This window comes from Oncorhynchus clarkii, chromosome 15 (assembly GCF_045791955.1).
Source record: "Oncorhynchus clarkii lewisi isolate Uvic-CL-2024 chromosome 15, UVic_Ocla_1.0, whole genome shotgun sequence".
NCBI lineage: Eukaryota > Metazoa > Chordata > Actinopteri > Salmoniformes > Salmonidae > Oncorhynchus > Oncorhynchus clarkii.
The window spans coordinates 27,030,128-27,057,631 of record NC_092161.1 but is presented as its reverse complement, the minus strand read 5'-3'; the positions used below and the strand labels follow the sequence as shown (position 1 = coordinate 27,057,631).

General features: G+C 41.2%; 1 protein-coding gene across 1 annotated transcript; it reads left to right on the top strand.

Annotated features, from left to right (window-relative positions):
* Nucleotides 1-325: 325 nt before the first annotated feature.
* Nucleotides 326-26,503, top strand: LOC139367130 (ADP-ribosyl cyclase/cyclic ADP-ribose hydrolase 1-like). Its single transcript, XM_071105193.1, has 8 exons — nucleotides 326-750; nucleotides 1,222-1,351; nucleotides 1,472-1,607; nucleotides 6,010-6,092; nucleotides 6,725-6,798; nucleotides 12,374-12,460; nucleotides 12,658-12,741; nucleotides 19,737-26,503. Exons 1-8 carry the CDS (start codon nucleotides 527-529, stop codon nucleotides 19,792-19,794), a joined length of 876 nt encoding a protein of 291 aa, XP_070961294.1. The 5' UTR covers nucleotides 326-526; the 3' UTR covers nucleotides 19,795-26,503.
* Nucleotides 26,504-27,504: the final 1,001 nt, after the last annotated feature.

Sequence of the window (27,504 nt, the reverse complement as noted above, 5' to 3'; positions counted from 1 at the left end):
TTCCTTATATTAAGAAAACCAGATGCCACAATGTTATAGTTTTTTGTTTTATTTATGGACAGATGGGCACACTCCTACACTGAAACATAATCAACAAATTCAGTAATTGTGTTTAGTGAGTTTGCCAGATCAGAGGCAGTAGGGAATATTGATAGGCGCTTGAATTGAACCATATTGCTGTCCTGCCTGAGCATTCGAAATGTAACGAGTACTTTTGGATGTCAGGGAAAATGTATGGGAGTAAAAAGTACATATTTTCTTTAGTAATGTAGAGGAGGTTGTGATACAGCTTGGATTTGATCCAGGGCGTCTGTAGTGACGCCTCAATCACTGAGATGCAGTACGGTGCGTCGCAGTAGAGGTATTCGCGTGGTAACGTCGTAGCATACTGTCCCTAAGGCCAACTCCGAAAATAGAACTCAGAGCACCGACGGTGTTGAAGGCAATAGGTTATACCACTGGCACAACACAAACAAAAACAAACCACCTTTGAGCGCCGATTTCACAGTCTTAACAGGGAGTAGCCATGGAGCATGAAGGATCGCACCGTTTTGCAAGGAAAAAGCGAAGGACTCGCCTCTGGCTAATCATGGGTCTCTGTGCAGTACTTTCACTTGTCGTTATCCTCGCTATTTCTCTGGGAGTAGTGCACAGTCACGCACTGTCTAGTTCCAGCCCATCGAGTGAAAGCCTAAAAAAAACGATTATTGACAAATGCGAAGCATTTATACAGAACAACAAATCTTCAAGGTGAGACACTTTTATTAGATTTATTTTGCACATATAATTGACATTTTTAGCTTATTGTTAAAAGTAACTCAAACTTCAGGTTAACTCATTTTTGCAGCATCTTATTCCATTGCCATTGCCATAGTTGAATAGAATTACATGTAGATTCAAGTGTATTTATGATGTAGCCTCCCTGTCTGAATGTGAACCTGCATTGTTTTATGGCACAGGTGGTTGTGGATTTGCCTTGTAACAACAGGTTGGCTAGCTTGTTCAAGCTCGGCTCTGATACTCTCTCACTGTTCCCCATCTGGCTATAATACAGTCAAGACAGCTTAACACAATGAGTGAACAGTTAAAACAGTTTAGTTTTCTCCTATTCAGTAACCATTTCTCAGGGAGCTATTCCTTCCTCAATCAATGATTGGCCATATTTGTATTTGTATGATAATGCAGTAATACTATTCTTTGTCATTCCTGTGATTGTTCCAGTGCAAACAACTGTCAAAAGATATGGAGTGCATTTCAGCAAGCATTCGTGGGGAGGGACCCATGTAATGTACCGATGGAGGCCTATGACCCCCTTATCCATACTGTGATCCAGGATCCTGTCTGTAACAGGGTGAGATACCCACACACGTTCTCTCACACACCACTCAAATATATTCATATGTTTTGTTTTATTGACAGCTGCAAGTAAATATATATCTCTATATTTTTTTACATTTCATTGCACCACCAGATGTTGTTTTGGAGCAAAACAAAGAAAATAGTGCATGACTTCACAGAGAAGCGAGATTGCTTCTTGACCCTCGAGGACACACTAGTCGGCTTCATCATGAATGGACTGACCTGGTGTGGCAAGGAGGAGAGCAATGGTAAGACTCAAATGGAGCTACACACCATCAGTCTGTACATTTCCATTCATTTTATTTTTTTATTTAACCTTTATTTAACTAGGCAAGTCAGTTAAGAACAAATTCTTATTTACAATGACGGCCTACCAAAAGGCAAAAGGCCTATGGGGACTGGGGCTGGGATAAAAAAATAATAATAATATAATAATAATAATAAATAGGACAAAACACACATACGACAACAGAGAGAACACTACATAAAGATAGACCTAAGACAACCACAGAGCAAGGCTGCAACACATACAGCATGGTAGTAACACAACATGACAACAACATGGTAGCAACACAACATGGCAGCAGCACATGGTAGCAGCACAAAACATTATTGGGCACAGACAACAGCACAAACGGCAAGAAGGTAGAGACAACAGTATATCATGCAAAGCAGCCATAATTGTCAGTAAGAGTGTCCATGATTGAGTCTTTAGATGAAGAGATTGAGATGAAACTGTCCAGTTTGAGTGTTTGTTGCAGCTCGTTCCAGTCGCTAGCTGCAGTGAACTGAAAAGATGAGCAACCCAGGGATGTGTGTGCTTTGGGGACCTTTAACAGAATGTGACTGGCAGAATGGGTGTTGTAAGCAGAGGATGAGGGCTGCAGTAGATATGTCGGATAGGGGGGAGTGAGGCCTAAAAGGGTTTTATAAATAAGCATCAACAAAGGATTCTTGCGACGGGTATACAGAGATGACCAATTTACAGAGGAGTATAGAGTGCAGTGATGTATCCTATAAGGCGCATTGGTGGCAAATCTTATGGCCGAATGGTAAAGAACATCTAGCTGCTTGAGAGCACCCTTACCTGCTTATCTATAAATTACGTCTCCATAATCTAGCATGGGTAGGATGGTCATCTCAATCAGGGTTAGTTTGGCAGCTGTGGTGAAAGAGGAGTGATTACGATAGAGGAAACCAAGTCTAGATTTAACTTTAGCCTGCAGCTTTGATATTTGCTGAGAGAAGGACAGTGTACCATCTAGCCATACTCCCAAGTACTTGTATGAGTAACTCTAAACCCTCAGAGGTAGTAATCACACCTATGGGGAGAGGGGCGTTCTTCTTACCAAACCACATGACCTTTGTTTTGGAGGTGTTCAGAACAAGGTTAAGGGCAGAGAAAGCTTGTTGAAAACTAAGAAAGCTTTGTTGTAAAGCGTTTTACACTAAATCCAGGGAGGGGCCAGCTGAGTATAAGACTGTATCATCTCCATATAAATGGATGATAGAGATTCCTACTGCCTGATCTATATTGTTGATGTAAATTGAGAAGAGCGTGGGGCCTAGGATTGAGCCTTGGGGTACTCCCTTGGTGACAGGCAGTGGCTGAGACAGCAGATGTTCTGACTTTGTACACTGCACTCTTTGAGAGAGGTAGTTAGCAAACTAGGCTAAAGACCCCTCAGAGACACCAATACTCCTTAGCCGGGCCACAAGAATGGAATGAGCTACCATATCAAAAGCTTTGGCCAAATCAATAAAAATAGCAGCACAACATTGCTCAGAATCAAGGGCAAGGGTGACATTATTGAGGACCTTTAAGGTTGCAGTGACACATCCATAACCTGAGTGGAAACCAGATTGCATACCAGAGAGAATACTATAGACATCAAGAAAGCCAGTCAGTTGAAGTTTTTCCAACACTTTTAATCAACAGGGCAAAATAGAAATAGGCCTAGGATTAGCTTGATCTCCCCCTTTAAATAAAGGACGAACCGTGGCTGCCTTCCAAGCAATGGGAACCTCCACAGAGAGGAGAGACAGGCTTGGCAATGATAGGGGTAGCAACTTTAAAGAGGAAAGGGTCTAAATCATCTGACCCAGATGTTTTTTTTGTGGTCAAGTTTAAGGAGCTCCTTTAGTACCTCGGACTCAGTGACCACCTGCAGGGAGAAACTTTGTAGCAGGGCAGGCGAAAAATAGGGAGGAGTGTTGGGGCTAGTCACATTAGAAGGGGTGAGAGATGAGGAAATGTTGTACGGGCAAGGAGGCATGGCTGAGTCAGATAGGAATCCTGACTTAATGAAGTGGTGATTAAAGAGCTCAGCCATGTGCTTCTTGTCAGTAACAACCAGATTATCAACATTAAGGGACATGGGCAGCTTTGAGGATAGGGTATATTCTCCAGGTCTTTAACTGTTTTCCAGAACTTATTGGGGTAGACCCACAGAGAGAGAGAACTGCTTCTTCAAGTAATTAAATGTGGCTTTCCGGATAGCCTGAGTGCACTTATTTCTCATTTGCCTGAATGAGAGTCAGTCAGCCTGAGTATGCGTGTGCCGAGCCTTTCGCCAGCCATATGCAATTCTTGAGGTGGAGTAACTCTGCAAGATCATGGTCAAACCAGGGGCTGAACCTGTTTTTAATTCTAATTTTATTTATGGGCCATGTTTGTTAACAATACCATTGAAAATATTTTTTAAAAGGAGGTACAAGCGTCTACGACAGAGGGGACCAAGCTGATTCTATACCATTTGACAGAGGCCAGTTCTTGAAGGAAGGCTTTCTCATTAAATTTATTTAGCAAGTGTCTACGACAAATCAGGACAGGTCGTTTCACTGAGCAGCCATTATGAACACAGGCTGTGATATAGTGATCACTTAGGTCATTACAGAAACCATCAGTCTGATACCTATCAGGATAATTTGTGAGGATAACATCAAGGAGAGTAGCCTTTTCTGGGTGTTTGGAGTCATACCTTGTGGGATTGGTAATAATCGGAGAGAGATTTAGGGAGTCCCATTGCTTTAGGATTTGGTCAGGTGGTTTAAGCATGTCCCAGTTTACGTGACCTAGCAGGACAAATTCAGACTTAGTGTAAGGGGCCAGGCCGGTGCTGATGGAGGACGATATCACCCAGCAACAGTCAACAAAGAGCAATTTGAAAGTTTAATGCTTAAACCAGCAAATCAAATTGTTTGGGGACAGACTTGGTGGAGACAACCAAGCACTGAAGGTGATCGTTGGTAAAGATTGCCATTCATCCAAATTTAGAAGATCTGTCTTGCCAAAAAAAGTTATAACCAGAAAGGTTAACATAAGTATTCAAAACACTCTCAGTAATGACCAACACATCTGGATTGGAGCTGTGAACCCACAGTTTCAATTGATCCATTTTAGGTAATAAGCTTCTAGTGTTAACGTGAAGAAAACCCAGGCTCTTACGAGAGCAGAAATCAGTGAAGCAGATATCAGAGCACAAGTCAGAATTGGGGCTAGCAACAGTAGATGGCCCAGGGTGTACATGCACATTTCCAGATATAAACATCAAGAATACAATCAAGGCACGGCAGAGGACAGGGAGAACTCTACAGTGTTGATTTATGACATTTGAATGTGCATTAGATGGCAACATGATCAGCAATTTAATCAGGTAACATGAATAAAAGCCTGCGAGAGGTGGTTAGAATAGGATGGGAGACCAAAAGTCTGTGTAACCAATAGAGAGTCAGAGTCCCGATTGTGGGAACAAACATACTCTGTCCCAAGGTTGGGTAAACAAAAAAGTTCATAGTCAACAAAGCATGCAGGAGTCATGACGCAAATAGCAAAATGCACAAGAAAATAATATAATGTATAACGACTTGGGGCTAGCCATTGTAAGTTCAGAGTCACTCGCCCCAACAGTGCATGTGTGCTGGAGGTGAGCGAAAGCTCGGGAGAGAGGGGGGAGTGTGGTGGGGGTACCTGTACCAGACAGGGGGAGACAGGCCAGGGCAGATGGTGATCAGATCACCAGGTGGAATCCAAGCAGCAGTGCAGCAGGCAACTGGAGTAGGTGTCACACCCACATAACACAGTGATAGCCATAAACATGTCAAGTACAGTGTGCTATGTCAGATCTATGTCTAATCTAAAAAATGACAGCTAATAGACCATACATGTACAGTATAAACCACTAATGTACTGGTTGTTTTTAGAATGCATCCCAAATGGCAATCTCTTCCATATATAGTGCAGAGCTCCACTCCCCTCTGTATGTATTTGGACAGTGAAGCAAACGTTTTAAATTTGGCTCTATACTACAGCTTTTTGGATTTGAGATTAAATGTTTCATATGAGGTGAAAGTACAGAATGTTACCTTTTATTTGAGGGTATTTTCATACATTTCTGTTTTACCTGGGCCCCTCATTTGAAGAAGTCATAAGTATTTGGGCAAATTCCCTTAGGATATTAAAGTGTGTGTGTGTGTGTGTGTGTGTGTGTGTGTGTGTGTGTGTGTGTGTGTGTGTGTGTGTGTGTGTGTGTGTGTGTGTGTGTGTGTGTGTGTGTGTGTGTGTGTGTGTGTGTGTGTGTGTGTGTGTGTGTGTGTGTGTGTGTGTGTGTGTGTATCTCTGTCTGTCTGTCTGTCTGTTTCTTTCCTCAGAAACGTTCACCACAGGGTGCCCAGGCTGGACAGACTGTGTCAACAACACAGTTCGTTCATTCTGGAATCGGGCCTCAGCAGCAGTAAGTTCTTTTCAGATTGTTAGTGAGCTAGCTATGGCCAAGGTGCTTTGAAATCTTACACCTACCAGCCATGAATACAAAATGCATGGATCAAAATATACTGATATGAATTAGATAGCCACAAACCAATCCAAATTCAGTCTGTGATTGTGATGGGGAGCAGAGGAAAGGGTTTCACTGTCTTAACTGTTCATCAATTGGCCTTTGTGTCTGTCTCCATGGAAACACATTTCTTAGCTCTCCCCTGATTGGACAATGTCCTACATGGCGATGGGATATAGGCTACACACTTTCATGCAGTTACACTGCGGAATTCAGGACAGCACAACACATGTTTGTGTTGAATTTTCTATTCATAGACAGTGAAGTTCACGATATAATGTCTGAATAGATTAGTGTAGGTGTGGGGGAGAATTCGTTGTTTTTCTAAGTTATGAGGGTTGCAGAATATGGGTCAGCAGTGGGAGTGAGTGACCTGTTAAAAATGAGTAGGATTCACTGGAATTTCGCTGTAAATTTGCTGGAAATCTAAGCTTGTTGTTTCAAACTGATTTTGCAATTCAAGTGTTATTTTCCTTCGCTGTGGGTGTTACTTCCCTTGCATGGACATTGTATTAGTCTTTCCCTGTTAGTTTGCAGATGCCGCATGTGGTGATGTCACAGCCATGCTGAATGGATCTATTGCCACTCCTTTCAGCCCCACCAGGTAAGGTGCAATGACTGGGTCCTAAATGGCAACCTATTCTCTATAAAGTGAACAACTTTTGACCGAAGACCTACTGTATGGGCTCTGTTCAAAAGTAGTGTACTATATAGGGAATAGGGTGTCATTTGAGACACAATCATGTGTTTGGCCTGGCCCGTTTCCAATAATAACACCTCAGCACAAAAATGTGATAGTCTTATCAAGAAGTTTCACTGTGCAATGGTATGTGTTATTTCAACTGATTTGTGTAGTGATATTCTCTGCTCTGGAAAAATACAAATACTCACAGATATGGCGGTCATGACATTTTGGCAGCCGGTGATAGTCAAGCAAATAACTGCCGGTGTCACAGTAATTTACCTTTAATGAACATGAACACATTTACCATCTCCTGGCTTCCATGCATAGCCTTCAAAGCCACTGATGCAGACCTTTGGAACATCTACATTTTAAAAAGTCTAATAAAAACCATCACAATGAATCCGTTATTTATTTTAGAAGAAGAAGAAATGTAGTCTGTTTCAGAAGAACAGAATAGCATACTCTGAGTTAGGCCCTGATCTGGTAATGCCGTATGGCTGTGCGCTACACTAGTCCATTTAGCAGGCAAGATTTGCTTAGGATTTCGTGGCATTATTTTATAGTATGAAGAATACAATTGAACATAGCTGAATAAAATAGAAAGGATATTTTCTCCAAAGTATTTGAGGGAGTGTGCACATCCGGTTAATGTTTTTTGAGCGGTTAACAAAAAAACAGGTACTCATATATGCTTAATTTAGAGGTACTTATGTAACTTTAGCTGTGATACAAACTTTGGGCTATATGTTTACATTTTTAATACATTTTAAGGCTGCATGATCAAATCAAATCAAATTGTATTTGTCACATGCACCGAATACAACAGGTGTACCTTACAGTGAAATGCTTACTTATACAGCCCTTAACCAACAATGCAGTTTTAAGAAAAATACAATTAAAAAAAACTAACAAATAATTCAACTGCAGCAGTAAAATAACAATAGCGAGGCTATATACAAGGGGTACCGGTACAGAGTCAATGTGCGGGGGAACCGGTTAGTCAGGGTAATTTAAGAGAGGTAATATATACATGTGGCTAGAATTATTAAAGTGACTTATGCATTGATAATAACAGAGAGTAGCAGCAGCGTAAGAGGGGAGGGGGGGGGGGGGGGGGGCAATGCAAATAGTCTGGGTAGCCATTTGAATAGATGTTCAGGAGTCTTATGGCTTGGGGGTAGAAGCTGTTTAGAAGCCTCTTGGACCTAGACTTGGCACTCCGGTACCGCTTGTCGTGCAGGTAGCAGAGAGAACAGTCTATGACTAGGGTGGCTGGAGTCTTTAACAATTTTTAGGGCCTTCCTCTGACACCACCTGGTATAGAGGTCCTGGATGGCAGGAAGCTTGGCCCCAGTGACGTACTGGGCTGAACACACTACCCTCTATAATGCCTTGCGGTCGGAGGCCGAGCAGTTGCCATACCAGGCAGTGATGCAACCAGTCAGGATGATCTCGATGGTGCAGCTGAAGAACATTTTGATCCCCATGTTGAGTCTCCTGAGAATAGGTTTTGTCATGCCCGCTTCATGACTGTCTTGGTGTGCTTGAACCATGTACTTTTTCCTGATATGGACACCAAAATCATATCCTTAGACTTGATACAGCCCCGTTGAGGGAGAGGTTGTTGTCCTGGCACCACACTGTAGTCCACAATCATATCCTTAGACTTGATTACGTTGAGGGAGAGGTTGTTGTCCTGGCATCACACTGTCGGTGATCAGACCTACCACTGTTGTGTCATCGGCAAACTTAATGATGGTGTTGTAGTCGTGCCTGGCCGTGCAGTCATGAGTGAACAGGGTGTATAGGAGGGGACTGAGCACGCACCCCTGAGTGGCCCCCCCGTGTGTAGGATCAGCGTGGCGGATGTGTTGTTACCTACCCTTACCACCTGAGGGCAGCCTGTAAAGAAGTCCAGGATTCAGTTGCAGAGGGAGGTGTTTAGTTCCTGGGTCCTTAGCTTAGTGATGAGCTCTGATGGCACTATGGTGTTGAATGCTGAGCTCTAGTCTGTGAATAGCATTCTCACCTAGGTGTTCCTTTTGTCCAGGTTTGAAAGGGCAGTGTGGAGTGCAATAGAGATTGCATCATCTGTGGATCTGTTGGGGCGGTATGCAAATTGGAGTGGGTTTACGGTTTCTGGGATAATGGTGTTGATGTGAGGCATGACCAGCCTTTCAAACCACTTCATGGTCGGTAGTCATTTAGGCAGGTTACCTTAGTGTTCTTGGGCACAGGAACTATGGTGGTCTGCTTGGAACATGTTGGTATTACAGACTCAGACAGGGAGAGGTTGAAAATGTCAGTGAAGACACTTGCCAGTTGATCAGCGCGTGCTCGCAGTACACGTCCTGGTAATCCGTCTGGCCCTGCGGCCTTGTGAATGTTGACCTACTCACATCGGCTACGGAGAGCGTGATCACACAGTCATCCAGAACAGCTGATGCTCTCATTCATGCTTCAGTGTTACTTGCCTCGAAGTGAGCATGGAAGTAATCACTGGGCAGCTCTCGGCTGTGCTTCCCTTTGTAGTCTGTAATAGTTTGCAAGCCCTGCCACATCGAACGAACGTCGGAGCCGGTGTAGTACGATTCGATCTTAGTCCTGTATTGATGCTTTGCCTGTTTGATGGTTCGTCGGAGGGCATAGCTGGATTTCTTATAAGCTTCTGGGTTAGAGTCCCGCTCCTTGAAAGCGGCAGCTCCATGGCTTCTGGTTGGGGTATGTACGTACAATCACTGTGGCGACGACGTCATCGATGCACTTATTGATGAAGCCAGTGACTGATGTGGTGTACTCTTCAATGCCATCAGAGGAATCCCGGAACATATTCCAGTCTGTGCTAGCAAAATAGTTCTATAGCTTAGGATCTGCTTCATCTAACCACTTCTTTATTTACTGGTGCTTTCTGCTTTAATGTTTGCTTGTAAGCAGGAATCAGGAGGATAGAATTGTGGTCAGAGTTGCCAAATGGAGGGCGAGGGAGAGCTTTGTACGCGTCTCTGTGTGTGGAGTAAAAGTGGTCTAGAGTTTTCACATTTAACATGCTGGTAGAAAGTAGGTAAAACAGATTTAAGTTTCCCTGTATTAAAGTCCCCGGCCACTAGGAGCGCCGCCTCTGGATGCGCATTTTCCTGTTTTCTCATGGCGGTATACAGCTCATTGAGTGCGGTTTTAGTGCCAGCCTTGGTCTGTGGTGGTATGTAGACAGCTATGAAAAATACAGATTAATTTTTTTTCTAGGTAGATACTGTGGTCTCCAGCTTATCATGAGATACTCTACCTCAGGCGAGCAAAACCTCAAGACTTCCTTAGATATCGTGCACCAAATGTTGTTTACAAATATACATAGGCCCGCCACCCCTTGTCTTACCAGATGCTGCTGTTCTATCCTGTCGATACAGTGTATAACCCGCCAGCTGTATGCTATTCATGTCTTCGTTTTGGCCACGACTCGGTGAAACATAAGATATTTGTAAAGGAGTGTGTATCTGGCTGCAGGGAAGTCAGGCTAGGAGAGCAGAAATGCGTAGCAAACGGAGCCCTTGATTGAGGCGAACAATACACGGCACTCAGAAAACTAAACACACACAGGTTACAATAACCCGGCGCAAACCAGCCTGGAGTACACATACATTTACACATAACAATTCCACACACAGACATGTGGGGAAACAGAGGTTTATATGCAAGACGAGTAATGAGGGAAAGCAAACCATGTGTGCAGGAAAACAAGACAAAACAAATGAAAAATGAAAGCTGGATCGGCAATGGCTAGAAGACCGGTGACGCCGAACGCCGCCCGAAACAAGGAGAGGAACCGACTTCGGGGGAAGTCGTGACAATATTACAGTTTTTAATGTCCCGTTGGTAGGATATACGTGCTTTTAGTTTGTCCAATTTATTATCCAATGATTGTACGTTGGCCAATAGTACGGATGGCAAAGGCAGATCGTCTGCGGATCCTCACAAGGTACCTCGATCTCTTTCCGTGATACCTCTTCCGTCTTTTACTCCTGCGAATGACGGGGATGAGGTCCTGTTCGGGTGTCTGGAGTAAATACCTCTCGTCTAACTCATTAAAGAGAAATTCTTCATCCAGTTCAAGGTGAGTAATCGTTGTTATGATTTCCAGAAGCTCTTTTCGGTCATAAGAGACGGTAGCAGGAACATTATGCACACGATAAGTTACAAAAAAACAAAACAAAACAAAAAAATAGTATGGTTGGTTAAGAGCCCATGAAACGGCAGCCATCCCCTCTGGCGCCATCTACAGAAACTACATCTACAGATGAGACTAATGATGATTTGAAAAAAGTTGCATGAAAGGCATGAGCTTTGCTTAATTTTTTTATGTACTTCATCAGTCTCTCATTCACAATTTGTCAAGCGCTTGATAATGTCTCGAATTTCCCTGCGGCATCCCCTTTGTGTGGCCGTTAAATCATGCCTTTTGCGGACGGTGGCCGTTGCGCCCTTGGGCTGAATATAATAATTATAATTCCCTTCTCCGGGCTGGGCGCACCAAAGTATCTCGCACTCACATGGCTCTCCGTCACTTGATCAGGTCTTTCTCACAGGCGACAAGTGAAGACAGACACATCGGGGACGCAATTGCGCGAGTCCTTATCCTATTCCGAGGCACGTATTAAAGATATTGGAAGAACTGTTCACATTTACTTTTCGCCAGCCAACAAGATGAGTAGGCCTAACGAACAGCAAAAGCACCAGCCTATGTCAATCTACTATCCCCCATGGTACAAAAGTTATCCTATTCTATTCTGTGTGAGAAATAAATATTCCAAACATAGTCAGGGATAGTTGTGGGATTCGATAGATCCCAAATTAATATAACCACTGGCATCAAAAAACATGTTTTAAGTAGGCTGTCGCAACAGATCATAACGTTTTGCTAAAAATGTTGATGAACTATTATGCTATTTATAGCACATTATAAGCTCAGCAATGCACACACACTGCAGTAGGCTATAAGCGCGAATGTTCCATTAGCAGGAAAACACCATTCTCAAAAGTGACTGCAAATTATGCATGTAACGCTTTTATTATAAAGGTGCATTTTTATGGTGAAAACGATCTTGCCCAAACTTGAAACTCACACGCTGCATATCTATGCCAGTTAAGCTGTAACCCGCTGTAAAGCACGTTTGGTAGGCTACTAAGGACCATCAGCAGCATCAGAGCTTGGAGAAGCTTAAATACCATGACTAAACGGTCACGTGGAATTTGACTGCATTCATGACTGGAATACCGTCACCCTAACAGCCGTACTCACAGACAACCAAGCCAAAACATAATTTTACCACAGCTGCCATTTCCACCAAAATGTAGAACCCCTCTATTGCCACAACACTACGCATGTTATTAGTAGGCTGTTATATTTTTGTTTGCTTAAGCAATAGTGCACCTGCGTAGTTGATTGATTTCATGTAAATTCTGATCTTTACACATTTCTATGTTTGTCTTTTATGTGAAGTATTTTTGCCACCATCGAGGTGAAAAGGTTCAAAGCTGCCAAAGTGAAGAGCCTGAGTGTTGTCCTGGTGACCAAGGAGAATAAGGGGTAAGCTTTTTGTCCAGACAAACTGACGTGTGTGCGTGTGTGTGCGTGTGTGCGTGTGTGTGTGCTTGTCTGATTGATTTGTATGTCTTTCATAATCACTGCACAAATGTCTGTTTATATATAAGATATATGTAGGCTTTATGTTTCATGGGATATTATGACATATTATAATTGTTTCATGTTTTTCTCTGCTAAAGGACAACCTGTGATGATCCCTCCTTACAGGACCTACAGAAAGAGATAGAGCCAAAACTCAAGTATAATTGCAAGGCGGTTCCTGAGTAAGTGAGGAGGTTACAATATAACTCTATTGATTACAACAAATATATTGTGTGAGTGTGTACACAGAAATTTCTCCAGTGTTAAAAAATGTGAAATGAACACTGAGAGTGTTAAATCAACACTGAAAGTGTTGTCTGTGGACCCATATATACACTGTAACAGTGTTAAATGAACACACTGATTAGTGTAACGCCTTATTCAGATATTCCATAGAGTGCCTTTCGAATAAATTGTAGTTAACACCCATGGTATTTGTTAGTGATAGAGACATGGTTGTTGAATTCATCCATTTTCGATCCTATGTTATTGTAATTTTTTATTTAACAAAATACCATACACTACCGGTCGTGCAAGTTTTAAAACATCTACTCATTCAAGGGTTTTTCTTTATTTTTACTATTTTCTACAATATAGAATAATAGTGAAGACATCAAAACTATGAAATAACACATGGAATCATGTAGTAACCAAAAAAGTGTTAAACAAATCAAAATATATTTTAGATTTTAGATTCTTCAAATAGCCACCCTTTGGCTTGATGGCAGCTTTGCACACTCTTGGCATTCTCTCAACCAGCTTCACCTGGAATGCTTTTCCAACAGTCTTGAAGGAGTTCCCACATATGCTGAGCACTTGTTGGCTGCTTTTCCTTCACTCTGCGGTCCGACTCATGCCAAAACATCTCAATTTGGTTGAGGTAGGGGAATTGTGAAGGCCAGGTCATCTAATGCAGCACTCCATCCCTCTCCTTCTTGGTCAAATATCCCTTACACAGCCTGGAGGTGTGTTGGGTCATTGTCCTGTTGAAAAACAAATCATAGTCCCACTAAGCCCAAGCCAGATGGGATGGCGTATCACTGCAGAATGCTGTGGTAGCCATGCTGGTTAAGTGTGCCTTGAAATCTAAATAAATCACTGACAGTGTCACCAGCAAAGCACCCCCACACCATAACACCTTCTCCTCCATGATTTACGGTGGAAAATACACATGCGGAGATCATCCGTTCACCCACACCGGCTCTCAAAGACATGGCGGTTGGAACCAAAAATCTCAAATTTGGACTCCAGACCAAGGACAATTTTCCACCGGTCTAATGTCCATTGCTCATGGTTCTTTGCCCATGCAAGTATCTTATTATTATTGTTGTCCTTTAGTAGTGGTTTCTTTGCAGCAATTCGACTATGAAGGCCTGATTCACACAGTCTCCTCTGTGTCTGTTACTTTAACTCTGTAAAGCATTTATTTGGGCTGCTTTTCCTGAGGCTGGTAACTCTAATGAACGTGTCCTCTGCAGCAGAGGTAACTCTGGGTCTTCCATTCCTGTGACGGTCCTCATGAGAGCCAGTTCATCATAGCGCTTGATGGTTTTTGTGACTGCACTTGAAGAAACTTTCAAAGTTCTTTACATTTTCCATATTGACTGACCTTCATGTCTTAAAGTAAAGATGGACTGTCGTTTGTCTTTGCTTATTTGAGCTGTTCTTGCCATAATATGGACTTGGTCTTTTACCAAATAGGGCTATCTTGATGTTATTTTAATGGACAAACAATTAGCTTTTCTTTCAAAAACAAGGACATTTCTAAGTGACCCCAAACTTTTGAACAGTAGTGTACAGTAGCTACAGGTAGCCATGTACTCACTCGGCTCGGTCAGAGCAGTAATTATTAACATGAGGATGATGAGCTACCACTACCGGCTATGGCTAGCTAATTAGCTATTATTTAGCTATTATTATAACTGTATTCCCCAATATTTGCTCAAATTAAAACCTAACATGTAGCCTACCTAGCCATACGGTAGATACTACTACCGCTGTAGACAAAGATCCCAACGTGTGTCTACTACATGACGTTGAACAGCGGACCTTGGAGGTGAGGCAGTTTTGTAGCAGCAGCATAACTAGACCATTTTTAAATTGTAAAGTTAGGCACATGATGACTTGGACACAATTAAATACGTACTCTATTTGATATGCATACTATTAAAATGTTTTTTCTTACAGTAGTGGATTTTTAGGATGCTAACCTTTTGTAGGAGTGAACATTCAACCTAAAATTCCCTTTGTTTACTCACTTCCTAGTGCCTACAGAACCCCAGGTAGGCAGGATCTCAGCAGAAAGCTGTCAGACAGACTCTGATGCAGAGGAGAGCAGGGAGGAGGAAGAGGAGTTGCTGAGTAGCAGCAGTGCCAGTGAAGGAGTGACAGAAGAGATTGAACAAGCAAGTAATAAGGGAAATATATGTATGAACAGATTCAAAGTGAGGAAGATGAGGTTTTAGATGATCAAGCACTGTGGCCAGAGAAGGTACAATACCATGAAAGAGAAGCTATTGTTCGCAGACTAGCCAACAGGTGTGGTGAGGAGACAGAACTGTATAAAATCATGCCCCCAGACTCGGAAGGCAAGCCATTCCCCAGTTATTTACAGTACAGTAAGTCAGCAAACGGAAGAGAAAAGGTGCAGAGAGACTGGCTTATTTATAGTAAGAGTGTAAAGGCATATTGCATTTCATGTGTTCTTTTTTTCTCATGAGCAAAGTAAACCATCACCCAGTTCTCTGAATAGTAAGGATGGCTATAAGATATCATCAGTGAAATGGTGGAGAATGTATGACAACTACCAGAGCATAAGGATGGTGTGTCTCACAAGAACTGTTACTGGAAATGGAAAAATCTGTAGCATACCATTACAACACCTACATGTATAGACAGTCAGCTGCAGAAACAAATTCTGTCAGAAATGTATAAAAACAGAGCACTTCTAGAAAGGAATTTGGATGTGACACTGTACTTAGCATCTAGGAATCAGCCATTCCGGGGCTATTGTTGTGACAGAAGAGATTGAACAAGCAATCTTGATGATGTGCATACTGGACATTACCTAGGCTTACTTGAACTGTTATCAAATTATGACCCGCTATTACATGAGCACTTACAGAAAGTCAGGGACAAAAAGAAAGGAGCACGACTGACTCTTTACCTCAGCGCTGAGAGCCAAAACGAGTTCATAGGAATATATGGTCATTCTGAGCAAAATGTATTATTGGTGAGATATATACACAAAGATTAAGTCCAAGGATCAGTTGAATGGGAAATAATTGAACATTTGATTGAATTTAAGGACTGCTAGAAAGAAAGGCAGTGAAATTTCTGAAATGATTTTGAGTGCATTGGAAGAGCATGGTATTGACACCGCAGATTGCCATGGTCAAGGCTATTATAATGGTGCAAATATGTCAGGGGAAGTGAAGGGAGTTCAAGCACACATACTGCAAAATAATTCACTGGCCACATACTCACCTTGTGCCTCCCATACTCTTAATCTTGTGGGGGTACATGCAGCTCAGTCATGCCCAGAAGTATCAACCTTTTTTGGCTGTGTGAATCGTCTTTACAATCTGTTCAATTCCAGCCCAGAGCGATGGACCATTCTCAAGGAAAAGACTGGCTGCTGTCTTAACCGCCTTTCAGACACACGATGGTGTGCGCATATTGCTGCTGTCCAACCAGTGGCAACTCATTTACCTTCTATCATCAAGGCCCTAGACATGCTTCTTGCTACCTGCAGCCTGACAAACGAAGCCAAATCTGAGGCAAAAGGTCTGAAAAGCTACTTCATGTCTTTCAAGGCAATCTTCTTGCTCACTTTCTGGTTTTATTGAGAATAGAAGCCTAATTCTTCAGTCAGGAAATATTTCTCTGGACACTGAATCAGCTTACATTAAGGCACTACAGGAAGAAATACAGGCTCTACGTAAACAATGGGACACTCTTCTGGCAGAAGCCTCCATGGTGGCAAAATAAATGGGTGTAACTACTCAGCTTCACAGTGAACAGAGGAGCCACCAGAAAAAAAAGAAAACGTTTCCCTGATAAGACTGAAGATGACATAGCAAATGAAAAGAAGTCAGATACTGGATTTCGCAACACAATGTTTTATGTGGCTCTGGATAGTATAGTCAGTCATTTGGACACGATTGCACACGATTGCAGCTATATGCGAGTTTTCACTAATACTTACATTTAGGAAAATGACTGAAAACCACATTTGTGTATCTTACCACAAATTGAGAAACAAGGGCGACATCTAAAGAGCATATGGTGCTACTTTTTCAGATGGTCTTTCTCCTGTAAAGCTCCTAAATGCCATCCACAAGATGCAGCTACAGAGCATTTTTGGAGAGGTGTGCATTGTACTGTGAATCTTCTGTACAATGACCTGTAACAGTTGCTTGAGGTGAACGTGCCTTCAGTAAGCTGAAACTTCAGTAAGCCTTGCCATCCTTTCAATTGAAAACCAGTTAGCTAGAAAATGAAACTTTAAAGACACTATAAATGAGTTTGCCCACAAGAAGGCTTGACGCTGGGGCTCTTGGTGCAGTGTAACCTCTGAGTTTTGTTTACAGGGAACAAACACAAGGACAAATGCCTTAACCTGTTCTACCCAAGCCTGCCCGGGGATGGTCAAATACTGTTTCAGAGTATTTTTTGCTATGGTTAATCTCCTGTTGAATTTACTCAGGAATACCCACATAATGTCTTGACGCTACAGTTGTAGTTTCACATATGCTTGTTCTCTGTAGGTACCACATTTATGCCTGCAGTCCACATAGTTCAGGAACATTTTTTAATGTGGGGTATGTTATTTAGGCATATATTTAGAAATGATGCATAGGGCAAAAGAGGGTTAGCCTTGTTTATAATAATTTGTAAAAAATGATTTAATCTGAAACATGGATCATTGGTAATTTCTAAATTAAAACAGACTACAATACCATATATTAAAAAATAAGTCACCAAATGTGGAGTTATGTATAATAAAGCATTAAACAAAAAACATGACACAGACAGGTTTTGTTAACATTAGGAACCAAAATTGTTTTCAATACTGTTAATATAGGCAAAGGATGAAGGTGGAACCTAGAATCTGCACAATTGTAGTACAGAGCAGCAGAAGCTTATAGTTAGTACATTTAATAACACATATTGTTAGTACGTTATTTTAATCTGAAACATTCGGATTTTTATGTTAGGGGCCCGGTAGTTTTTTTTTTTATGGGTGTACGTACATGAGTGTACGTATTTCGTAAGGCCTTATTTTGAAGTCCTAGTTTTACCCTAATTCAAGGGCCTGAAACTCATACACATCACCTTGAACCAAATTACAAACGTTTTCTAAACTAATCCAATATGTTTCTTGTATTTATTGCACCAGTTACTGAAATAGTCGTGCTATACTGAACAAAAATATAAGTGCAACAATTTCCAAGATTTTATTGAGTTACATTTCATATAAGAAAATCAGTCAATTGAAATACATTCTTTAGGCCATAATCTATGGATTTCACATGACTGGGAATACAGATATGCACCTGTTGTTCACAGATACCTTAAAAACAAAGGTAGTGGCATGAATCGGGAAAACCAGTCAGTAGCTGGTGTGACCACAAAGTACTCCAAGCAGCGCAACACATCTCCTTCTCATAGAGTTGGTCAGAATGTTGATTGTGGCTTATTCCTCTTCAATGGCTGTGCGAATGAGTTATATGTATGGTGAGTACGCAGGCCATTGAAGATCTGGGACATTTTCTGCTTCCAGGAATTGTGTACTGATCCTTGCGACATGGGGATGTGCATTATCATGCTGAAACATGGTGATGGCAGTGGATGAATGGCCAGACAATGGGCTTCAGAATCTCATCACGGTACCTCTGTGCATTCAAATTGCCATCAATAAAATGCAATTGTGTTCATTGTCTGAAGCTTATGCCTGCCCATACCATAACCCCACAGCCACCATGGGACACTCTGTTCACAACATTGACATCAGCAAACTGCTCCCCCACACAAAGCCATACATGTGGTCTGCGGTTGTGAGCCTGGTTGGATGTACTGCCAAATTCTCTAAAACGACGTTGAAGGCGGCTTATGGTAGAGAAATTAACATGCATTTCTTTAGCAACAGCTCTGGTGGACATTCCTGCAGTCAGCATGCCAATTGCACGCTCCCTCAAAACTTCTGACATCTGTAGCCATGTGTTGTGACAAAACTGCACATTTAGAGTGGCCTTTTATTGTCCCCAGTGTAATGTGTTGTTTGATCAGCTTCTTGATATTCCACACCTGTCAGGTCAATGGATTACCTTGGCAAAGGAGAAAGGCTCACTAACAGTGATGTAAAAAAATTTGTGCAAAACAATTGAGAGAAATACGCTTTTTGTGCATCTGGAAAATTAGTTTTCAGCTCATGAAACATGGCACCAACACTTTACATGTTGCGTTTATATTTTTGTTCTGTGTAGTTTAGGTGCTTTAGGTACTCATAGCTTAGTTTTCCCAATCATGGCAGTCATTCTGAATACAGGTTGCGGGTGATAAAATATTTCCAAAGTTGGATATCCCCACACTGGTTGGATTCCCTCAGGAGTTACACATCACCTTGCAAGACAGTACAACAAAACTTCCATGCCAGAAAACCATTATATTACTCGAGAAAAAAAGGTTTTGATTTGTCCCTAAAGGGGTACAAACACTTGTCACTATAGTTGTACCCTTTAAGGTCATCCTTTTTACCACAAAGGGATGTGTATGAGTTTCAGGCCCCTGTATTAGAGGAAAACTAGGCTCTCAAAATCAAGCCGTATGGTAGGTACTGTGATCATGAAAAAAAAAGAAAAGATGAAAACATATTTCTTTAGGTCTCACTTGGTGAACTCCGTAGGACAGAAAATGGATGAATGAAGCAGCCATGGGTGGTAACTCTACAATTTACTTGAAAATGCAAAGCACTCTTGGAATTATTTGAATACGACTTTACACTAAGCAGTGTGTTCATTTAACACTGTTCCGTTGTCTATAGGGGTCCACAGACTCAGTGTTAATTTAGTTTTTGTTAACACTGGAGCATTTGCTGTGTGTGTGTGTGTGCATACGTGTGTGTTTATGTATGCTGATTTGAAGCAACATTAAAGACACCTCTCACTCTCCTCAGGTCTAAGATCCAGGACTGCATTTCCCACCCAGACACAGCTTGTGGCGCCTGCTGGTAATACTGTCCAATCAGCAGTGACCAAGGCGTGGTCGTCAAGAGTATAAATGGATATTATTCCATCATGGAACCATGAACTAATATTTGAGCTGTCATCAAGCAGCCCCAGGCCTACCCTGATCGGCATAGCTTCCATTCTTTACAGAAGTTCTTACAATTGAATCATTTCCATAGTACCTCCTTTTATCTTAAATGACAATTGCAGCCTTTAGCAACCTCATTTTCATTATCTCCAGCACAATAGAACATAAAAAATGTATTTTTGATGAGATTTGTGGTGACGTGGAGAGAAAGAAAACACTCTCATTGCAGGTTTTGAAAATCACTGTTTTTCTTACTAATTAAAAAATAAAGGTGCAAGTTGGAACCAAATATGGTTCTTGAGAGCGATACCATAGGGGAACCATTTTCATGGGATGGTTCTTTGAGGAACCATACAAAAATTCAAATCCAAAATGTTTCGGCACTCCAGGACCAGAATTTAAAAGCCCTGCTGTAGGTTTTTAAACCTTATTTACATATTTCCCAGGGTGCCTTTCACATTTAAAAAAAAATCCCAAGTGTGCCGGGTAGGCGGAGTGTTCCAATTGATCACCATTCAATGTGTCCAAAGGTACAAATCCGCCTTCCCGGCGGGCCCAGAGAGCAAAGGAAGTGCACTATAAGCCTTACGCTGGCCAATCGGATTTCTCATAGCAGGTGTAAAAAAATAAATAAATTCTACAGCGAAGTTGATACTGTGAGATTTCAAAACTTTTAAAACCATGACTAGAGAGAGACTGTCATCGAATACAGCAAATACAGTTGAAGTCGGAAGTTTACATCCACTTAGGTTGGAGTCATTAAAACTTGTTTTTCAACCACTCCACAAATTTCTTGTTAACAATCTATAGTTTTGGCAGTCGGTTAGGACATCTACTTTGTGCATGACACAAGTGATTTTTCCAACAATTGTTTACAGACATATTATTTCACTTATAATTCACTGTATCACAATTCCAGTGGGTCAGAAGTGTACACTAAGTTGAATGTGCCTTTAAACAGCTTGGAAAATTCCAGAAAATTATGTCATGGCTTTAGAAGCTTCTGATAGGCTAATTGACATCATTTGAGTCAATTGGAGGTGTACCTGTGGATGTATTTCAAGGCCTACTTTCAAACTCAGTGCCTCTTTGCTTGACATCATGGGAAAATCAAAATATATCAGCCAATACCTTTTTTTATTGTAGACCTCCACAAGTCTGCTTCATCCTTGGGAGCAATTTCCAAATGCCTGAAGGTACTATGCTCATCTGTCCAAACAATTGTACGCAAGTATAAACACAATGGGACCATGCAGCCGTCATACCGCTCAGGAAGGAGATGCGTTCTGTCTCCTAGAGATGAGCGTAATTTGGTGCGAAAAGTGCAAATCAATCCCAGAACAACAGCAAAGGACATTGTGAAGATGCTGGAGGAAACAGGTACAAAAGTATCTATATCCACAGTAAAACAAGTCCTATATCGACATAACCTGAAAGGCCGCTCAGCAAGGAAGAGGCCACTGTTCCAAAACTGTGATAAAAAAGCCAGACTACGGTTTGCAACTGCACATGGGGACAAAGATCGTACTTTTTGGAGAAATGTTCTCTGGTCTGATGAACCAAAATTGAAATGTTGGCCATAATGACCATCGTTATGTTTGGAGGAAAAAGGGGGAGGCTTGCAAGCCAAAGAACACCATCCCAACCGGGTAGCACAGGGGTGGCAGCATCATGTTGTGGGGTGCTTTGCTGCAGGGGGGACTGGTGCACTTCACAAAATTGATGGCATCACGAGGAAAGAAAATTATGTGGATATATTGAAGCAACATCTCAAAACATCATTTGGGCCTTCCAAATGGACAATGACCCCAAGCATACTTCCAAAGTTGTGGCAAATGGCTTAAGGACAACAAAGTCAAGGTATTGGAGTGGCCATCACAAAGCCCTGACCTCAATCCTATAGAAAATGTGTGGGCAGAACAGAAAAAGTGTGTGCGAGCAAGGAGGCCTACAAACCTGACTCAGTTACAGCAGCTCTGTCAGGAGGAATGGGCCAAAATTCACCCAACTTATTGTGGGAAGCTTGTGGAAGGCTACCTGAAAAGTTTGACCCAAGTTAAACAATTTAAAGGCAATGCTACCAAATCCTAATTGAGTGTATGTAAACTTCTGACCCACTGTGAATGTGAGGAAAGAAATAAAAGCTGAAATAAATCATTCTCTCTGCTATTATTCTGACATTTCACATTCTTAAAATAAAGTGGTGATCCTAACTGACCTAAGACAGGGAATTTTTTACTAGGATTAAATGTCAGGAATTGTGAAAAACTGAGTTTAAATGTATTTGGTGTATGTAAACTTCTGACTTCAGCTGTAGTTCATGTTTAAGTTCTTACTCCGCACTGTCAACACTTTTTATTCAACACTTTGGCTATATAAGCTATAAAATGCTTGTTCTTCTTACTTCCACTCGTGTTACAACCAGCACTGCAGCTGTAATAAATTAGTAGGAAAGTGTATCGACAGGCTTGCGTCGTTATTATTAGCGGCTTGGGTCTTTTTTAATATTGAGGAATATTTAACTTTCTCTGTTCGTAGGAGTAACAGCATGAATTTGTGCATGAGGCTGAAATAATGCGGTCCAACTGGAGTTTCACCATCAGCTGGAAGACGGTGCCGCTTTTTGATCAGTGTCAGTGGATGAAATGGTGTTCAGGAGCGCAGTTTGGCGGGTCATGTTTTGGAGGACGCATGACTCGACCATCGCCTCTCCCGAGCCTTTTTGGTAGTTGCAGCTATGAGACAAGATCGTAATTGGATAGGATGCAATTGGGGAGAAAAGGGGGGTAAAATACTAATTCAAAAATTTACAACTGATCTATTACCGGTGTGATCAAATATCCTACCTAAAATGTTGAAATATATATATTTTTTAATGGTTTGAACAACAATGAATTGGCAGGGAATTTCAAGCAAAGCCAATATGCAGTGATATTGTATTGGGCCATTTCAGATTTAGATATAAGAATTTTTCACATAGTAGTCTGGATGTAGTGAACACATTTTTCAAAATAACTTTAGTTAAATAAGCTATTCGTGTAGCTTATTTTCTTCCAGTGCAAAGTAATTGGTAACTTGGTAAACTATTTTAGTGTAGCTACCCCAACACTGAAGGGAGAATTATTAGTTATTTTCACTCTTCTGATTTAAAAAAAAATGATTGCACAAACCTCATTGCTCCAGTGCTATTTTTAAAAGGTTAATGTTGCATAGGCTTATGTTTTTTTAAGTCATGTTAAAAAAAATCTGAGCGGTAGATCTCAGCTTGCATTTTGACTCAAAGTGATCTTGACTCAGAAAAGGTAGGTGACCACTGTCCTAAGTCAATATGTTAAATACATGTTTTATTCTTTAAGACAATACGTATTTCATAGTGCCTTCTTTTGAGAGCCTAGTGTTACCCAAATTCAGTGGCCTGAAACTCATAGTTTAGTAACCGAAAGGTTGCTAGATCGAATCCCCAAGCTGACATGGTAAGAATCTGTCATTCTACCCCTGAACAAGGCATTTAACCTACTGTTCCTAGGCTGTCATTGTAAATAAGAATTTGTTCTTAACTGACTTGCCTAGTTTAAACATTTTTTTTTAAATGTCATAGGAACGTTTTCACATATGTAGACTCTGGTATGGTACTGGAGATAAGGAAAATTAGGTTAAAAATGTAACTAGGGTTTGTATTACCCTACAAATGGACAGCCTATTTAAATGACATAAATAACCTTGTGAATTAAATTTTTCAGTCATATCAAACTTTGTCAATGCTATACCTTTTGTAAATGGAATATGGGGGTTATATTTCACCATGTTATAGCTAATACAGCTAACATGTACTAAAGTGGACCTGCAATGTTGATGATTTATTTCTATTGGGGTTTTATTGGTTAGTTATGTAGCTGGCAATCTGAAATGTATTTCTCAACCCATAAGAAGTTATCATAATCTGAATTCACTTGATTTTGTAGCGACAGAAATTTGAACTATCAAAAGGTGCAAGGAGAAGCACTTTTGTGTTCACGAGATTTGTAGCCTACTGTTTGCTTTATGTATCAATCTGCTTTCCTAAAATGCACTAGACGTGGGTGTTTGGAATGTCTTTCTCGCTCCGCTGGTTTTAATGGTGCTTTCTGCCTGTGTGGAGTTATCCTGTCTTACCTACATATTTGTGTGTTTGTAGATGAACAAATGCTGGAGAAGACTTTTATTAAAGGAAGTTAACTCTTCAGTGTCAACACCAGGGGGCCTTAAAATGCAACACTATATGAGTGTTGCAGTATCAATCATAGCAACCGTCATAACACATTTATTCAACATCATTTACCAGGAGTGTAATCTTTTACATCTTTATTAATCCATTGTACAACATACATGTGTATTTTTCCAGCCACAGTATTTAAAAAGCATGTTTATACAACATAATGTATTCAATATTCCAATGGATTTCAGAATGTACTGTAGCCAAAGTGTTACCGAATTAATTGTTGATCATGTGTTAATTGAAGGGTCCATATATGGTAAAGCCCAGAGTTTTAGAGCTCCTCATTGGCTGTCTGGTGGATTGAGAGTTTCTGGGGCAGGACTACATTCAGGAAGTGGGACCTGTTCTGCTTCAGTCCCAGGCCATACTGTCTGCTCCAAGCCCAGGTTCAGTTAACTCTCGGTGTGGTCAAAGGGAAGTCCACTCCACCAACCCCAGCCCATTGTTAGACCTGAGAGAAAGAGACAACATTTAAGAAATATCTCATGATACTCTTAGGGAATGGGCAAAAAAGCCATGAAAGGAAATTAAAGATTACACCCAGTGCGTGCGAAGTTGGCCATGTATGCCATCGCTATCCTGCTTAACTCTTCGTCCTCTTCACTGATCGGTCCATCAGGGGACACACATAGTATGTATATAATCTCTGGATGGAGAGTTAACACAGTGATGACACAGGGATGTTGTAAGTTACATGGTGAGACTGAGGCTGCACTGAATGCATCCCGTATGTCCTCTGGGTTTTTCGCATGCTGGAGGTATTCCTCTACAATAAGCCCAGTCATGATTTCAAACTGATAAGATTGCATCCTTTAAAGCTATAATCCTTTTTGAAATAATTGAAATAATAACAATAATTGAAATAATACAGTGCCTTGCGAAAGTATTCGGCCCCCTTGAACTTTGCGACCTTTTGCCACATTTCAGGCTTCAAACATAAAGATATAAAACTGTATTTTTTTGTGAAGAATCAACAACAAGTGGGACACAATCATGAAGTGGAACGACATTTATTGGATATTTCAAACTTTTTTAACAAATCAAAAACTGAAAAATTGGGCGTGCAAAATTATTCAGCCCCCTTAAGTTAATACTTTGTAGCGCCACCTTTTGCTGCGATTACAGCTGTAAGTCGCTTGGGGTATGTCTCTATCAGTTTTGCACATCGAGAGACTGAATTTTTTTCCCATTCCTCCTTGCAAAACAGCTCGAGCTCAGTGAGGTTGGATGGAGAGCATTTGTGAACAGCAGTTTTCAGTTCTTTCCACAGATTCTCGATTGGATTCAGGTCTGGACTTTGACTTGGCCATTCTAACACCTGGATATGTTTATTTTTGAACCATTCCATTGTAGATTTTGCTTTATGTTTTGGATCATTGTCTTGTTGGAAGACAAATCTCCGTCCCAGTCTCAGGTCTTTTGCAGACTCCATCAGGTTTTCTTCCAGAATGGTCCTGTATTTGGCTCCATCCATCTTCCCATCAATTTGAACCATCTTCCCTGTCCCTGCTGAAGAAAAGCAGACCCAAACCATGATGCTGCCACCACCATGTTTGACAGTGGGCATGGTGTGTTCAGGGTGATGAGCTGTGTTGCTTTTACGCCAAACATAACGTTTTGCATTGTTGCCAAAAAGTTCAATTTTGGTTTCATCTGACCAGAGCACCTTCTTCCACAGGTTTGGTGTGTCTCCCAGGTGGCTTGTGGCAAACTTTAAACAACACTTTTTATGGATATCTTTAAGAAATGGTTTTCTTCTTGCCACTCTTCCATAAAGGCCAGATTTGTGCAATATACGACTGATTGTTGTCCTATGGACAGAGTCTCCCACCTCAGCTGTAGATCTCTGCAGTTCATCCAGAGTGATCATGGGCCTCTTGGCTGCATCTCTGATCAGTCTTCTCCTTGTATGAGCTGAAAGTTTAGAGGGACGGCCAGGTCTTGGTAGATTTGCAGTGGTCTGATACTCCTTCCATTTCAATATTATCGCTTGCACAGTGCTCCTTGGGATGTTTAAAGCTTGGGAAATCTTTTTGTATCCAAATCCGGCTTTAAACTTCTTCACAACAGTATCTCGGACCTGCCTGGTGTGTTCCTTGTTCTTCATGATGCTCTCTGCGCTTTTAACGGACCTCTGAGACTATCACAGTGCAGGTGCATTTATACGGAGACTTGATTACACACAGGTGGATTGTATTTATCATCCTTAGTCATTTAGGTCAACATTGGATCATTCAGAGATCCTCACTGAACTTCTGGAGAGAGTTTGCTGCACTGAAAGTAAAGGGGTTGAATAATTTTGCACGCCCAATTTTTCAGTTTTTGATTTGTTAAAAAAGTTTGAAATATCCAATAAATGTCGTTCCACTTCATGATTGTGTCCCACTTGTTGTTGATTCTTCACAAAAAAATACAGTTTTATATCTTTATGTTTGAAGCCTGAAATGTGTCAAAAGGTCAAAGTTCAAGGGGGGCGAATACTTTCGCAAGGCACTGTAACAAAGTGTAACACCGCCTCTGTTTTGGTAAAAAGCTGAGGCATAGGCCTGGATATCGGTAACCACTCTCAAATTCATAGACAGCTATGGATGCAAGGACTGACCCTCTATGATATAAAAATTATAGTTATTGTTTTGAGGCCATACATTTACATTGTTTACAAACATTGTGGTAAAACAAGATTATATTTTGGGTTCTGATGGGGTGGAACAGTTAAACTAAACTCAATAGGAATTTATAGGCTACATTCTTCAAGAATCAATGGGTATGCAGTATATCATTCATTTATAATTCCAAAAATGTATGTAGCAATGAAGGATTCTAGCTATAAAATGTTGACTTTTTGTCCACCTATTGCAATCTAACAACCAGTGGAATGAACTATTGGTGTATCCCTTTACCCTTTACACCGTACACGGGTTGAAAATGACAGATTTGGGGACTGATAAGCACCTAAATTGGAACGCAGTGGCTATAAACGACATCGGAGCTCAGATTCTGCGCTTCACAGCACTGTATGGGTTTTGACTGACAGCTGTTCTGAACTTGAGCACTGTACGTGACAAGACGTTGCCCCCGTCGCTCCCTCTAATTGGGGTACTTTTGCTATTTTTTTGTTGACTGGGTGAAGGAAATGAGGGAAATGCTGTAAATTATGAGGACTCAATGTATTCAATGAGGATTAAAATACATTTCGCTTTGATGTCAAACAAGCAAACCAAATCCCACTTGAGTCTAAATGTGCACTTCCCATTTCCATATCATAAAACTCATGTCATTTACGGTGTCAATGTTTATGATCACTATGTTTGATGTTCAGTTACAATATGACATGGCGTCATACCGTGGGTTGTTCTGAATAGAATGAGACGTT

What these genes read in the sequence shown, in the direction of transcription:
- LOC139367130 (XM_071105193.1), top strand. Translation starts at nt 527, where the DNA reads ATGGAGCATGAAGGATCGCACCGTTTTGCAAGGAAAAAGCGAAGGACT. An exon ending in GTGACCAAGGAGAATAAGGG is followed by an intron (nt 12,461 to 12,657) that starts GTAAGCTTTTTG and finishes TCTCTGCTAAAG; the next exon opens with GACAACCTGTGATGATCCCT. An exon ending in AATTGCAAGGCGGTTCCTGA is followed by an intron (nt 12,742 to 19,736) that starts GTAAGTGAGGAG and finishes CACTCTCCTCAG; the next exon opens with GTCTAAGATCCAGGACTGCA.